The sequence below is a fragment of the Filicampus tigris genome, chromosome 7, assembly GCF_054856515.1.
Source record: "Filicampus tigris isolate MCC_2025a chromosome 7, RoL_Ftig_1.0, whole genome shotgun sequence".
In the NCBI taxonomy this organism is placed as follows: Eukaryota; Metazoa; Chordata; class Actinopteri; order Syngnathiformes; family Syngnathidae; genus Filicampus; species Filicampus tigris.
The window spans coordinates 8,583,534-8,600,296 of NC_141223.1; the positions used below are offsets into that span (position 1 = coordinate 8,583,534).

A 16,763-nucleotide genomic window follows, 5' to 3' on the forward strand; every position below is an offset into this window, starting at 1 on the left:
CATTGTAATAGAGGCTGGCATATTCCAACCTGCACATAAATTATTTGGATCATTCGGGCATACAATATCCTATAGACTTGACCATTTTTTTTTCACAATTTATTAGCAACAAATGATCCATATTCATTATCTTTCACCCCCATGGCTCCACTGGCTCGATTTTTTTACTCAATTGTTTCCCTGAAATATTGTCAAGGGATGGCGCATTACCCAAGGGAAAAAGATCCAAAGAAATGCATCCTAAGCCGGAATCTATACAACATGCGCCTTGTTTTTAATAGATATATATATATAGAGATTTGTTATTTATGTATGTATTATTTGTTATGTTTATATTTATTTGTTTTATTTATTTGTTTGTTTTATTTGCTGAGATAGAGGAAAATGACTATTTTAAAAAACATCTTATTGGTGGACATAGGGTTTTAGTTTTACCCTTGCCCATGACCCACCTTTCCACATTTTTTGTAAAAAAAAATAAATAAAAGAACATACAAAAATGGCAAATTTATTCGTATTCTGTTGATATTAAGTAGGCATTTTATCTGTTTATGTATATTTCTGTAAAAATGATTCCTACTGTAAAAAAACAAAAAAAACAACATGTATATAATAATAATAAAAATAACAAAAATCACATCATTTAGACTTATGGACGCAATTTTTACTCCACAGTCAGTCTGTGTGTGTTTGTGTATGTTTACATGTGTCCTGCTAGGCCTCACTCTTGGTACAATCGTATTGTTTCCACCATTGGGCAAATTGCAGGACTTTTTTCCTCTGGTCATCAAAGTTCTCACGTATCAACTTCCTCCAAAGCCTTGGCTCCAAATCCATCATACCTCCAACCACTTCCTGTGATGAGAAAGCAGGTTAACCCTATTGAAACGGTTTATTATCCAAGTACAGAAAGGCTGACATCCTTTTTTCTTTCACTCAATTCCAGAAATATTTTTAAACAATGTGACAATTCTAATCTTCCACAAACTACTTTTGGAATCCAATCTGTTTTGCGACTGGCTGGTTGCAACTGTAAAGAAAAAAAAAGAAGGGGAAATACAGACACAGAGCAGAACGTTAATGCATAAACTGACCTTGCCGAAGTAATGTGGGAACTTCTGTTCATTTTCAATGACATGGGCAAACCCTCCCTGGAGTCCAAAGTCTACAGCAAAGTAGGGCAGCCCTCGGGGAACCTGCAGCACACAAACAATTAACCAGGCGTAAAGCAATTCACGACAGAGGACAATGAATGAAGAGGTAGGGTGAGAGAGACAAAAAATATGGAGCACGAAGGACACAAATTGGACTAATTGGCATGTTGGTTAAAATGATGCTAGGAAGCATGAAGGTAAACAAGAACGCCCCCCCCCCAAAAAAATTAAAAAATTTAAAAAAACTTACAGCTCTGCGGATGTCTTTCAAAGAAAGGTCAATGACCTTCTTGTTCATGGCCCATTCCTCATCACACTCCATGATCGCTTTCTGGGAGGCAAACATCAGATTCGCTGCCCTTTAGAGGACATCCACATTTTGTGGGGCCAAAATGACGCAAATACAAAGATACATACCTTAAAGTATATAGGTGCCATATCACCCAGTTCCCGGGGAAGTGGGATACACTCCAAGACCATGTGCTGTCTCTTGCGCGGGTTTATGTGCGTTTCCATGAACACACAGTCCATCTCCTGGGATTCAAACATGCGCACCAAGCTGCGTCTGAACAGCTGCGTACAACAAAACCAGGAAGGAAGTGAACTCAGCTATGCGCGATCAATCGCTTTAATTACCACGCAGTATAATAGACAAGTGATGGTGCACCTGTATCTCTGACCAGACATCCTCATCCAAGGTGGTGGCGGAGCAGTGATGCTGGAGGGGACAGACTAGACAGTGGCCATCTGTCAGGGACACTCCTGCAGGTAGACTGAGGTATACCTGGATATTGAAACAAAATGTATACAAAAGCAGATTGCAGTGGGTTTTTAAAGACACATTTTTTTGTGTACAGTTCACCAATCTATTCCTGTTCCATTCTCTGTCAAGCAGAGGATGTAGATCCAGATGTTTCGGTGCCATAATATTGCAATTGTCAAAACTGGCTTCGGTTTACTCTCAGAAGATAAAAACGGAATGGAATGATCAAATTCAGGCAACCCCCAAAAAAAGTGAAACTGTACAGATAATGTTTACAGTAAAATTTAAGTCAAGTGGTGTCATTTAGGTGGAGGTATAAACCATCACTTTTCAGGAAACATTGTTGAAGGGAGTAAGCCATTTTCTACACTATAGATTGGTCAATAATTTGGAAAAAATGACGTATCCACCTGCGGACTAACCAATAGGTGTGAAAAATATGAATTGACCAAAACTGAACATAAGCGGTTTCGGTCCGAAGCCTGTAAACTGTATATATTAGTACAGTTTATGGCAATAAGTTATTTTTTCAGTTTCATTTTATTAGGTGTGGCTATTGTCTAATCCACGGTGAGTAAATGATTACCCTGGGGAACATGATTTTTGAGCTAGTCAGTTTTCCTCTATCATGCCGAGTTTTGAGCTATAGGATCACCATTTTCTTAAAAAAATATATATGAAATGAATGTGTATGTATGTAAATAAACACAAAGATGGAATAGTTCCAAGCTTTGAAAACTTAAAATAAAAAATACAACTTGGAGCGGTACAAACAAGTTGCCACGTAGATGTAGATGAGTCCAAAAGCTCTCATCTATAAGGCAAAAGTACTAACCACTATTTCACCGTGAAGCCTGTTTTTTTTGTTGTTTTTTTTTTAAAATATACATACATACAATATCATATATTCTTATAGACACCAAACATACTACTTTCTTGAATTTTTCTGCGTACGCCCCTCGGGGGGGAAAAAACATTGACACCACTACTGTCAGTGCTTTCTTTTCATTAGATAGCGATGCTTTTTTTTTTTCAAATTATTGCCATTATGAATTTCAAAAGAGCAAACAATACATTCACGACTGATTAACTAACTACCTTGCTCCCTATGGCCACTATGAGGTGCTTTTGGAGCTCCGGGCTGCTGAAGCAGTGACGGCATTTCTCCATGGAGGTCGCCAGCCTCCTACTCTCCTCGGTGGCTCGGTTCCTCAGCCTCTCTTCCTCTGTCCCTCTGCCCTCTTTTTGCGCCGCACTTGACACAAACATGTCATCCAGAGTGTAGTTGTCACCGTCCGTCTTCCCCATCATCTGGAGGGTCCATTGGAACACATGAAATGGTGGCGGAGAACAGCGCAGCAGGATGCATGTTACAGAAAAGTCAGCAGGCTAGTTTTTACTGAGATTGGATTTTTTTTGGGGGGGGGGATATAAAATGCCGGCAGATGATTATCGACCCTTTGATTGTAATGTCACTGTTTGTACGTGCTGACACAATGTTATCTTGCGCGTGTCTGCGGTGGTCTATGGACAGCAAGTTGCAGAACATGGAGTGTCGAGTGAGCCGCTACGTCTCAGTTTTGTCACCATGGTAACCAGGCAACAGATTGCAGAAGTGCGTGCGCGAGAGAGCGAGGGAGAGCGAGAGAGAGCAAGAAAGAGAGGTAAGCACAACTGAAGTGTGTGTATGTGACTAAGTGGAGGAGTGAGTGAGACTGAAAATTGGATTAGTCTTGTGACATTGTGGGAAAGCGTGCGAGTGGGTGTACCCCTCCCCGCCCTTAAATACGCGGTACACTGTAATTGTACATAAAATTGCGTTCAGGCTGCATTGCAAATATCAGCCTCTAAATGTTCAGATGGATGTGAAAGTGTTGTGTCTGACATTAAAATTAACATTGATGCCAATTGAGTATGGATTTGAAAACTGGGGGAAAGGGGCGATACACATCTGCATTGACTTAGGTTTAGGTCAAGTAATAATAATAATCGTAAAAAAATAAAACTTGTTAGAACAAATTTGAGTTCACACATTCCACACAACTCTGAACAGTAACAGAGGGCAAGCGGCACACGAGAGGATTTTGTAAAAGATCAACACTATTGTAAAGCACTAAAGTAGGTGATCTAGTGTTGCCATGGCAATCACAGAGGTACTACTCTCCATTTATATGCCAGTGCACCACCAAAACTATTTTGAAGCGGTTCTTTTAAGGCTAGATTACAATATATGATAAATGATTGGAAAGGCACAAAGAGCTGCATATTTCGATTTTGTACTCTATATTATTCATTTTAAATGTCTGCGAATATTCTTTTAATGGGGGGTTCTCTTTTGATGTACAGTACTTAGATACTTTTAATTGAGTAAGATTGGCTCATTTTTCAATACAACTGGGGAACTGCAAGAAGAGATTCGGAGGGAAACACGGATAAACAAAGAATATACTGCTAATTAAACAAAGCAAGAGAAATTGTGCGGAACAAATGAGGTGACAGAAATGTGGAAAAGAAGTGTTGCAACAAAACCGATTTTCACTCCCAATGAGAAATCTATAAATGTGATTAGAAGCGATATTTATAGAAGCCCTGCCATAGTAACTGTGGGAATATTTTTAGTGTCAACTTGTCGGAGAAGGATGGGTGTAAAGGCTGGGCAAAAACGTAATTATTATTATTATTTTTTTTTTTTTTTTAACATTATTATTTTGTTTTAATCAGAAACAAATCCTGATTAAAGTATTAATATCATGTGAATATTAGGTGCAATGTATTATGATCAGCCGCAAAATACAGGGCTATCATACCACGTCATTGTTTACTCTTCTAATCAAGATAAAAGTGGACTGTTCTGCTGAATTTATGCAAGTAAATAAAAGCCAATGTTTCCATATATACTTACCATCTGATTTTTGTTCATGTACTTCTGACCAGAACACAATCAAAACTTTCGGAAAATGCTGTATTTTTGATTGTTAGCACTATCCAAAATTTAAAGCAGCACTGGGCAAGAAATTGACCTCAATACATTTTTTTTCACAACTCTTTTGATGAAACATTGACTTAAGTACAGTCGTTGAATGGGACTTCATGCCCTGAGGGGGTCTGTATCGTTTTTACTGGCACAAAGCCACTTTGAGGAGGATGGGATCAACCCTGGCACACAAAAAAATGCAAATGTCCTGAATTGATTTACGGCATACTCACTTCCTCCTTTCGCTATAGGGACGGCTCGGGATTTCACGACACGACGCGCTGGCACGCGTGGGAAATGTGGTTGATTTTTGTCAAAACGCTACCGCTTTTGTCCACATGGCGCCGCCCTCAACAAAAACTGACATACAATATGACTGTTGCTTTAAAAATAAAATTACATGCAAAAAAGAGGAAATTAAAATTTCACATTTTAACTGTTGTTTTTGGGGTCTGTATCAATACTGAAGTATTTAGGAAATACATCCAAAGAGAAATAGCAGACAATTTTCAAATAATTCAATAATTCTTCAAATCTAATCTTGAACAAGAAATGCTGGCTGTTGAGTTCTTTCTTAATAGTATGTTAACTCAGTCCTGCAGTTTTGCAAGACAGCCTTGAAATTGCCAGGCTAGGGAAATAACTAAGCTTATCTTCAAGATGCCACGCTGCTTTTTCAATTATTTTTGTATGGCCGGTGCTTACAAAGCTCCCTCAAGGTCACCGTTTTTGCTGTGCCGTGTTAAGCAGTGAACTGTTTGTGATAAAAGTGCCTTCTTACCTTGGCAGCCATTCGTGAGTAGAGGGCGTTCTGATCTTGTGCTGAGCTCATCTTCTCCCTCCTGACCATCTCTTTCAGACCCATGCTGTCGTCATCCTGGAAATACCTCACCCGCTGCCCATCCACGTGAGTCTCAATCTGGACAGAGAGGGTTTGCGTATGCCGAAGACAAGTTAACGTCATTGGCAGCATGTGCACAGTACATGTACATTGGTGCAAAATCACAATTTGGCATAGAAGTGGGGAAAAAAAAACTGACATTGCACCCTGATAGCAAAGAAATATATAGCTGTATTGTACACATTGGCAAGCCACGATATGACCACTTGCACGATACATGTGCAAAAAAGAACTGCCTTTACAAAGACAATATTGTCTTGTTTGACTGTGTCAAAGATGTCAATTTAACTAAATATTACTGTGGTTGCAGCAGCAATTTAATTCAATTTAATAAAACATCCTTAGAAGAATATGAATCTATCATGAAAAACAGACAGATGAAAAACCCCCACAAAGAAACACATACCAAAAAAAAATTTACCTGCTAGAAAGGCCATTAATATACAGTATATGACTCTCATATTTCACAATCAAATAAGTGAGGGAGGACGTAGAGACATAATTCTTGTGTTTGGCAATAGCTAGATTTGTTATTTTTTTGTTCTGATGTGTGTCCCTTACCGCCTTCTTCCTTCGGCGTCCTCCACGGACTTCCTGAGGTCCTGATAGGGGCTTGACGGGCCAGGCTTGACCAGAGTGATCAGTTCTGAATAATAGGACCTCTCGGTCCTCACTAGAGCAGCGCGCCATCTTAGAACGCCAGAAAAGATATATTTGTTTAACTGATATCACTTCTCAAAGAGTTACATGTTCAAGATGTACCAAGATTATGTCATGTGACGCTATTGTGAGCATGAAACGTATTATTGTCATTCATCAATTTAGTGCAGATCTATATTGATTATATTCAAAATGGAATCAGATTATGTAAACACGGGCGATTTATGTTTAGGCGCGGGTCTCAGCAAATAGAGATGCAAAGATGAAACGGGCAAAGGGGGGAGGGAATATATCACGTCCTCCAGTCATGAGTTAGGCCGTCCGAGGCTGTACACATTCGGGCTAGAACGTAAATATGAACTTGAGTGAAAGCTGCAAAACATGAAGATGAGCCAAAGTGCTTCCATAACAAGACAGACTGGGAGGACCTCCAACAAGCGCGGGTCAAGAGCACTCCAACACTTGGAGGCTTGGAGAGCCTCTTAGCTGATAAGTGCACTAAAGCTTAAGAACTATTACTCTCTTCAAAGACGTTCTTCAGTGGACTTCATCATCGTTCCGATTAATCTGCCCCAACTTGCATACCATTAATCACAACTTGTACATCTATAGCAATGCCACGAGGAGGTTAGCGTGAACTCATAACTCGCTGCTCATGATGTGAATTACGCACACGTGTACAAATTCTCTTAAATATGCATGGCTACAAAAAATAGAAACATATCTCGGCAAAAGTGAAGGGAAATTAAATTGAACTTGATTTAATGTTGACAAGTTATAGTGGTTGTCAATATTTTGTTCACCCCCAGCAATGAGTCCATCTATCCATTTTCTAGGAATGTACCGATCAGACTTTTTGGGCAACCGAGTCCAAGTTTTTGGCCATAAGTATCTGCTGATACTGAATACCAATCCGATGTCGGCAATGCATTAACAAAATTAGAGCGTGCGTCCAAAGTGTCTCAAATTAATAAAGAAAATACATACATATCAAACAGACGTGTATATACATAAATGTCTATATGTTATGTTAATATATATATTCATATTAGGGTTGTCCCGATCCGATCGACGTGATCGGAAATCAAGGCCGATCGCGTGATTTTCAGCTGAAAGCTTCAATACGATACAACCAGATTTTTTTTTTATTTTCTTAAGTCAGGAATAACATATTTTAGTTATACTGTACTTGATTTGAACCACTGCTGATTAACAGACATATAAAAAGGTATCATCTTGACATGCCTGTATTCAAATAGGACTGTTCTTTTTCTTTTTCATTGCATTGCATAGGTATTGGATCAGGACGGGAAGTGACTTGGACTCGGACGCAAAAAAAATGTGATCGGGACATCGTTAATTTATATTATATGAGCCATTCCGTCAAATCAGTGCCAACTGCTTTTACTAAATAAAATCAAAATAAACTTAAAGGTCTGTCTTTTTACTTTTAAGCTCTAAATTTGATGATAAATATATTGAACTGAAAATATGTATTGGTTCATCTCAGACTTGGTCAGTGTTTTTTTTGTTCTGAAAATCTTAATGGCTTTTAGCATAATTTATGCTTTTTAGCATAAAATGAGCAAATACATGAACATTAGAATTTATGCTAATAGAATACTAACATCAAGCACAATACATAATGTGCAGGAAGCTTTGCAAAAATGTATTTTCATGTAATTGTATCGTGCATTATTCATACGTTTTATTTCCAGTGGGGATGCAGTTGGTGGAATGGCCCACATAAGCTTTCAACTAGAATGAGTGAATCCTCCGTTTGAGTATATTTATCTAAAGATGAACAATACAATTACATGGTCATTTATTGGCGTGTGCAGGCTAAAATGACAATTTCACGCAGCCATGTTGTTGGCAGATGCATGCGTGACTTTTCACATCTACAAACAACACTATTGATTTATGACCTCGTTAAATGCAACCAGTGGGGAACAAGCTTGCTTGTCACCAAATAATTACACTCGTTAAACTTCTGATTTAAGTTAAGTCATTTGGAAGCCTCATTAGTACTAACCTGCATGTTGCTCCCTCAATTCTTTGACTACGCGGTTTAACGAGGCGGCTTTACATCAGGCAAGGCAGGCTTGGACTATTTTCGAAGAATATCTACAATCTATATTCGAAGTACCTTTCGGCACACCCTGACTTTTTTCAATTTTTTTCTTACAATTTAAATTCGGATCGTTACATCCCTACCACTTTCGAAACAGTGAATCGTTTTCAGCATTATGGGAAGGTGGAGCGCTCCCTTGAGGGTGGTGCACAAATGTCCAGGGGACACAGACTATTATATATGGTATAGTCATACCTGGTTTGAATTTGCGGTTTTGTGAAGCTCCTTTCGTGCAGCGTGGCTCTCTTTGGCTTTGTGAGCGGCATCCAACTGCGCCTTCAGCTTCTCAACCATAGCCTGAAACAAAAAAATATTTATCTATCAATTCATTCATCTTCTACTGCTTATCAAGTTCAGAGTCACTGCGGGCATTACGCCTATCCCATCTGATTTGGGGAGAGAATAGAAGGTACACCGTGGACTGGTCAGCGGTTAGTCGCAGAGGCACAAAGAAATATCGTAGTTAGAATAGAATAAAATCAAGATCAAGTGAGGAGTGCAATTTAAGTGTTAACATGCCAAGATTTGATGAAATTAGAGTACAGGGGCTTAATATAGAAGAACACACCTGTGCCAGACATGGCACACATCGGTACTTTCAGATCTAGAAAGTCAATAATTTTATGTACAGCACTTAAACACACATGGGGCGATCTGAATATGGCCGTTTGATTCATGTGCAGAGCAGATGTGTGTATGCTGTATGTGACAGCTCTGTATTGCTCTCTTCAAGAGCTGACACAGATCTACGCACTGATGTGCGGAGACACACTGGAGAGGAGTGAAGTGTACAAATCAATAAACGCTATTGTTTATAAGTGTGCCCAGTTTCAGCTTTGTTTCATGGCATTTTAACAAGATTTCGATGTGAAAATGCAAACAATTTAAAAGCAGGTTGCCAACTTACTGTGTTACCCATTATCTCAGCCTTCACCAGCTTGGCGCCCAGTTTGTTCATCTCTTCCTCAGAGAGAAGTGGAAGCTCTTCCTCCTCTGCATTACTGTCACTCTCACTTGAAGCAAGCATTAAAAACAACACATTTAAAAGGGAAATCAACCCAAAAATATTTTTTTCAAGAATATGTTCCCAGCAGGCCCACTAGTTGAAACACGGCAGGACCAATCACGGCTCAGCTTCAGCAAACAGGTCAGCCGTGATTGGTCGTTACCTGAGCCCTGAGCAGTTGTGATTTTCAGCCGACAGAAGTGACAAAATGGCCGCCACCTGAGATTGCTATAAAGGGGTGGATTTTGCTGCTTAACTCATATTCCACAAACGCAATATCGATCAAGAATGCCATGTTTCAAATAATGGGCTTGCATAGAACATATTTTTGGAAAATAATATGTTTGGGTTGACTTCACCTTTAAGAAAAAGGCAACGATGTGGCCTCAAAACATGTCGATACCGAATAGTTGCATGATTGACAATATTTATATCACTGATTTACGAAAAAAGAAAACGCATGGATGCAAAATGTTACTAAAATCTCCCCTGTCAAAGTGGTTGTTTTAAAAAATGTCGCCATATATAGGAGTTATTACGTAAACTTTCTAAATGTCGATGGGGCAGTTATGTGAAGCATTTTGGTTTAACCATTTTTACTGTATGGAATTTTTGTCTTTTTCCAGTCTCTCACCGTGTTTGTCTGTCCTGATTCATTAACATCTGAGAAAGCACGTTCTGGGTTGTTACACTTCTCATTTGAATGCAATGGCGCAAGAATGCTGTATACCCCTTTCATGCTGCACGGATTCTGTTTGCAACTTTACCCCGGCTTGGGCAAATGAGACAAAATAAAGGATGACTAAAAAGGCTTTGCATCACCTGTCATCAGGCAGATGGCATTGTAAAGACAGGACCCACAATCCTATTTTCACCCTTTCTTTGTTCTTGGTAAATTCCTTTTTTTGTGTAAAGAATATTTAAGAGTTTTTTGTGCACTGAAGTTGAGTTCAAAATGGCTGAAAGACAAAAAGGCATAAGCCATGCTACAGACATTATAATATTATTAAAAGGCTACAGATTTGACTAAAAAAGCATTTTTGTGACCTCTTTGAGCTACACAAAAACAAATAAATGTCTCTTTTTGTTGAAACGTCAACTGACCTGGACTTTGATGTAGCAGCAGCGTTGTCATCACCAGGAGCAGGGCTTAGCTTTGTACCATCTCGCACTTCCTCCAGCTGCACTTTTTCCAACGTATCCGGCTCATGGGTAGGACCACCACTCTTCTTCCAGGCCAGAGTACTAGTTGTTCGTGGACCAGAATCTTCATCATCTAATGTGGGTTTCAAAAACCCCATAGATTTCGAAGCCTTAGGAGGTGGGCGCTCGGGAGCTGCACAGAAAATGCGATAAAAAAAAAGCATACTTAAGCAATGTCGAAAGAAACAAAAATACATATCAGGCATGAATCAGAAATATGTCAATTCAACTGCACCGTAAACAGAGAGGTTGACATCATTGCAATACACAGATGTATAGAAATCTAACCAAACACGGCTACAAAATAAAACATAAAAATATTTAAACTACAGCACAATGAAGACACTGACCAATGGTGTAAATATGGTACATTAGAGCTGCACAGACCATTAAATATGGAAAAAGGAATGTAGATGTTTCCCCGTGGAGTAATGCTGACGCATTGAAGCACCCAAAGCCCACGTCTGTCCAGGCCAACTCAGTTTATTATTGTTTATCTGTGTGTTGCAGCTGCCCAACCCTTACACTGTGTTACGATTTGCCTGCATTTTGGGAGTATGCGGATGCTGGTTATGAGATCATCGGAAAAGCTATGAATGTGGGCCATTTGAAAATACATACAAATGGACAGATATAGATATACAGTACACGTGATGAAAAAATTGCTGGTGCCCTTCCGTTAAAGAAAGAAAAGCATGCAGCACTCACTGAAACAATTTGAAACTGACAACAGTAATGATAGATAAATTAAATAAATAGAAATGAACAAATGAAAGTCGAGTCCATTTAAATGAAAAACCTAAAGGAATTAAAAATAATAATTTGTAAAACTGTCGTGGACAAACATAATGTGGTTGGACCACAAAACAAAGCAATGCCCGTTTCTAGTTAGTTAGTTGTCAGTATTCTTTTTTTTTTTATTTACATTTAATTTTGTTATTTAAAGTGGAAGTCATCCCAAACATATTTTTTTCACGAATATGTTTTATGCAGGCCCACTAGTTGAAACACAGAATTCTGATTAATATTGCGTTTGTGGAATGTGAGTTAAGCAGTAAAATCCACCCCTTTTTAGCCATCTCAGGGGGCGGCCATTTTGTCACTTCTGTCGACTGAAAATGATATCACAGATGCTCAGGGCTCACATAACAACCAATCATGGCTCAGTTTAAGAAAGCAGGTGAGCTGTGGTTGGTCGTTACCTGAGTCCTGAGCAACTGTGATGTCTCTTTCAGTCGACAGAAGTGACAAAATGGCCGACCCCTGAGATGGCTAAAAACGGGTGGATTAACTCTTATTCCACAAACGCAATACACCCCTAGCTATGATATTTTGAGTTATGTTTCTATGTCAATGTAATGTGACCTAGATTAATGCTTGTTACTTCATCAGAAATATAAACTCACCTTTGCTAATGTCTTCTTCTGCGGGCTTCAAAAAACGGCCTTTCAGTGACCCAAGAGAGGAAGAACGTTGACTCCATTTTTTCTCAGATGACGATGTAACACCCGATCTCTCTCTATCTCTGTTTCTTTCTCTCTCTTCATCCCTTTCCTTCTCTCTCCACCGGTCCCTATATCTGTCTTTGTCCTTGTTTGGGTTTCTTTCACTATCTCCATCTCTCTCTCTTTCTCGATAGCTTCCCCTCTCAGAATATCTCTCATGGGACAAAGGTGACGAGTCTCTTTCATATCTCCTCCAGTGATCTCTCTCCATCTCGTCTCCTTTTCTCCGCCACCTCTCTCTGCTCTCCTTTCCTTCAAACCTCCTGCCTGTCAACATATTGTCCCCTTCTCCTCTGCTTTTATGTCCATAAACAGCCTTTTCTGCCTCCGCAAGTCGCTGCTGGAATTCCTTCATAGACTGCAAAATAAACAACATGTGAAAACTTGGAGCATTTGTGTATTGCAAGCAGGATGCTTCTTTGTGTGAGCATAGCCTTGTCAGCTCCAATCAGCTTGCTGGCTTTTCCATGCTCCAGCCGCAAGTATTGTAAAATTGTGTCATCCATCAGTCCTTACTCCGTATCTGTCTGCCACCACATCATCCAGGCTGCGCTGCTCTCTCTCTGCCTGCTCCTTCATCCTCTGGTAGTTCTTCCTCAGCCAGCTCAGACCGCCGTCATTCACCACTGAACCTGCTGGAATATTGATTTTTGGATGACAAGCATAAAGTAGTTTTCTTTTCTTGAATACATTTTTATTTTTGTAATATGTTGTTCTTGAATCTGTTAAGGAAAATGTGACCCAGCAACTAGGACAGAAATTAGGGCAGACTGATGCTTTTGAAAAAAAAAAAAGACACTATTCCCCATACTGTGGAAAAAACATTTGCATACTGCTGAAAGAATTGATCAAACAAGATAAACAGAGCTATGATAAAGTTCAGACAAAAATGAGGCACTCATTCCCTATGGGACAGTAGAGTATATGGCCCATGAGCCATATACGGCCCAATCCGTTCTATAATCTGGCTCACAGAGCAATTAGATCATCAAGAGTCCTGTCACCTTTAAGGCACTTAATTTTTGTAATATTGGTTTCAAAAAAATGTAAATATATTCTTTAGTGCATTCATCTACTGTAATTAAAACTGGTCATTGGTGTATTTTAAAGAATGTACAAATATGAGTAATATAAAGTATAAACATATTTAACATGCTTTTATTAAATGTTTAAAAATAATAATACTACAATGAATTGAAATATCTTATATTACATTTCAAATACATATTTTATTTTATTTTTTTAATCTCATGGCCTCTCTCTGTATTTTGTAAAATAAAATCTCAAAACAGAAACTTTGTGAGCAATGTTACCTTTCTTTGCAGCAGTACCAGCCATCTCCTCTGGAGGCAGACCACTTCCACCATCCTTCCAGTACGGGTTAAGTTCTAATTTGTGCAAGCCAGCCTAAAAGGAAAGGCAACTAATGTTTACCTGAACTCTCAAATGGTATTTTCTGCCATTCCCAATCAGCCAAAAAGTTAATCAGGCAATTATTTGATAATTTTGTAACAGCTGTAGCTGTATAGTACGCCTCTCCGGGGTGACTTTGTCTGAAGGGTGGAATTATACCATGGACTGGTCACCAGGTAATGAATAACTTGGCTCAAATAGACAAACAATCGCTACACCACCCATGACATGAGAAAATAGATGTTAACTTTGTAAATTACTATTTCTAATAATAATGAAATATCTTGTATTGAATCTTGTATTGGTTGATTGAGGGTACATTCAGTGGTTGAAGGGGTATTTAAACAAAGCTTTACCCACCAATTTGTTACTCTGGCAACCAGAAAGTAGGCAACATTAACACAATCTCTTACGCTTTCGCAAATTACATTAGGTGCGTTTGGGAGGGTAAAAGAATATGATAACTGAAACATTATACACACTTGTTCAATGGCCTGAGCTTTGGCCCGCTCCTCCTCTTTCTGTCGGTCTTTCTCAGCTCTCTTCTCTGCTGTGGATGTAGTTTTCATGGCCAAAAAGTCAAAAGTCATCCATGCATCTCGCTACAGGAAAGAGAGACATATATCTTGGTATCAATCAATGGATCGAAAAACAAACACCAACCTTTAATTAAAATGTCTTTAAATATGAAACAGAATTTTCAAATTTATTTGAAACTATTGAGTGACACTAAACATGTCCTTCAGTGCAGTTGAGAGTGAAATGGAATCAGTACTTGGACATTTGCAGTTGAGTCGCCATTGCTCTCTGGAGACTTGGACTTCTCTGAAACCTTCCAGGCTTTAGCAGGCTGTGCCTGAGGCTCAGCTTCAACCCACTCATCAGCTGAGTCCTGAGAAAAAAGCACGAGCAAAGACAGATTAGACAAAAATATATGAAAACAGGAAATTATTCGTCCATTCACATTCACTAAAATAGTGAAAACTATTGCCGCTTTCTCATGTGATTAAACTACAAAACCCTGTACATTAAAAGATGAAGTCAACATCATTTTTAGTAAGGATTTCTGCAATTAGACAAATGAATGAGCTCCACAAAAAAATACCTTTGATGAAGAGGTGCCGCAGCATAGCATGGGAATATTGTACTGCAAATAATGACATTTGTTCTGACTTCCAATAGGCTATTGATATATTGGATGATTTAATGAACTCACATTTGAGCTGTCACTTGAGCCATCTACAGCATCTGTCGCTTTCTTTTCCTTCTTGGCCTTCTTTTTCTTCTCCTTCTTCTTTTTGGATTTCTTCTCTTTCTTCTTTTTGCTTTTAACTGAGGTTTCCTGTATAGGAAATGCATATGTTTTTTTTTTGTGTGTGCTATTTTTTTTAAATAACAATATTTGGTTAAAAAACAGTATTAGGACAAAATTGTTTAATACACTTTAATGCAAAATAACATTTCATCCGATTATTTGATTAATCGGTGAAATAATGAATAGAACAATCGGTTAAAAAGTATTCAAACTGGTTCATTGCACGCCTTTGGTAACCTTGAATCATCATTGTATGATGGACCCCCCCCGCAGGTGCTTTTCAGCAGGTGAGCAGTTGTTGTTGTTATCCTTTCGGCTTTTCCCCTGAGGGGTCGCCACAGCGAATCAATTGATTGCTAAACATTAGTGGGGGGGGGGAGTTCTGACTTACGTCCTCGATTTCCTTCAATCTGTCGGTGACCTCAGGGAGCATCCAAGTGTCTTCCCCTCTCTGCCTCTTCAGCTCCTTCCTCCTCTCCTCTCTCTCATACTGTTGCTTGGCCTTAACAGTGTGGGGTGAAACAGGTTATATAGATGCAATTACAAATTTAAATAAATCAAAATAAGCAAAGACCCTCTGCTTTCATCGGAGCAAAACACAAATGAGCCGGCTTGATAAATGCGTTGACACCACATTAAGGCAGCAGAAGCATCATCAGCTCTATGCAGGTCGCACTGTAAACACAGCTTCCAGCTGTACAGCAAGTAGATAACAGGGACTGTAAACACGGCGCAGCTGCCACAAGCTAGGTCTAAAACATCGAGCAAACACAGCCGACTAGTCCTATCAGCTTCATCCGTGTTTGTACAGTTTTGTCTACAATCGGTGACAACATTAGCCATTAGCCCTAGCCTACTGCTAGCTTGTACGAGGGCGGTAAAGCCTGTTTCAACGCGAGTCGAATTAGATTTTAAATATAAAAACAGTTAACCGTTGTTGGACTGTACCCTTTCAAGCGCTTCTTGTCGTGCCTGTCGTTGACTGTCCTTCCGATCAGCTATGCTGCTTGAACTCTCAAAACTAACTGCATGCGCCGCCATGACACTGCTGTAAATGGGTGTCGTAAAATATTCACGTCTGTCGGAGCGGCTTTGTGGTACTTATCAAGGCTTGAAATCAAGCCTGTGAAGCCTCAACATGCACTTTCACCCATTTGCAGCACACCAGATAAGCCTGAAAACAATTGAGTCATGCTGCTTCTAATTTTTCTTAGGACCACCTCCTTGTTCAGTGAGATCCCAGTTGACCTCTCCCAGTCAGTCACCTCACCGTTCCTCCTACCTGGGCTCATGTGCCCACAGCAAATCCCCAAACCAGAACCTCCAATCAAAGCAAGTGCTGTTGTGTGCCAGGTCTGCATCAGGTTCTGACTGGTGCACAAGCAGATCAAAAGTTGAACTCCTCATTCGTAAACACTGAAATGTTGAGAATTAAGATAAGATAAGATAAGAATGCCTTTATTGATCCCACAGTGGGGAAATTTTCGTTGTTACAGTAGCAAAGATATAGGTCACACAGGGGCGGCGGCATAATGTGGCCATTAATGTATAACATTGACGGCAAACAATTGTGACCAAGTGTGACAAGTTCTGTCAGACGCGCAAGCATTGTGTCGGCCAGTACGCCCGTCTTATTCTTCGGAAGGTCATGTCCAAGGATCCCAAGTATTTGTGTTCCAATGCTGACTTCTGTAGTGCTGTCAAAAAGTCAACTCCCATGTTGAAATTGTTACCT

The 16,763-nt window shown here is 39.4% G+C and overlaps 1 protein-coding gene across 2 annotated transcripts; it reads right to left on the reverse strand.

The window, feature by feature from the left end:
• Positions 1-492: 492 nt before the first annotated feature.
• On the reverse strand, positions 493-16,285 carry cwf19l2 (CWF19 like cell cycle control factor 2). 2 transcript variants are annotated; one of them, XM_086036001.1, is made up of 19 exons: positions 15,977-16,285; positions 15,420-15,530; positions 14,930-15,055; positions 14,489-14,605; positions 14,196-14,315; positions 13,614-13,707; positions 12,817-12,932; positions 12,202-12,658; positions 10,697-10,928; positions 9,494-9,599; positions 8,782-8,883; positions 6,354-6,482; positions 5,673-5,810; positions 3,016-3,228; positions 1,822-1,938; positions 1,572-1,727; positions 1,405-1,485; positions 1,095-1,196; positions 493-855 (listed from the first exon to the last, which is right to left on the reverse strand). In XM_086036001.1, the coding sequence occupies exons 1-19, from the start codon at positions 16,067-16,069 to the stop codon at positions 715-717; spliced, it is 2,751 nt and encodes a 916-aa protein (XP_085892127.1). In that variant the 5' UTR covers positions 16,070-16,285; the 3' UTR covers positions 493-714. The 2 variants fall into 2 exon arrangements, with proteins under 2 accessions (XP_085892127.1, XP_085892126.1); XM_086036000.1 differs by having other exon boundaries at positions 12,817-12,935; positions 15,977-16,283.
• Between the last annotated feature and the right edge of the window lie 478 nt (positions 16,286-16,763).

Coding starts and splice junctions, on each gene's coding strand:
- cwf19l2 (XM_086036000.1), bottom strand. CDS start 16,069: ATGGCGGCGCATGCAGTTAGTTTTGAGAGTTCAAGCAGCATAGCTGAT. Junction 14,316..14,488: donor ACTCAACTGCAAATGTCCAA/GTACTGATTCCA, acceptor TCTTTCCTGTAG/CGAGATGCATGGATGACTTT. Junction 12,936..13,613: donor TGGTACTGCTGCAAAGAAAG/GTAACATTGCTC, acceptor TCAATATTCCAG/CAGGTTCAGTGGTGAATGAC.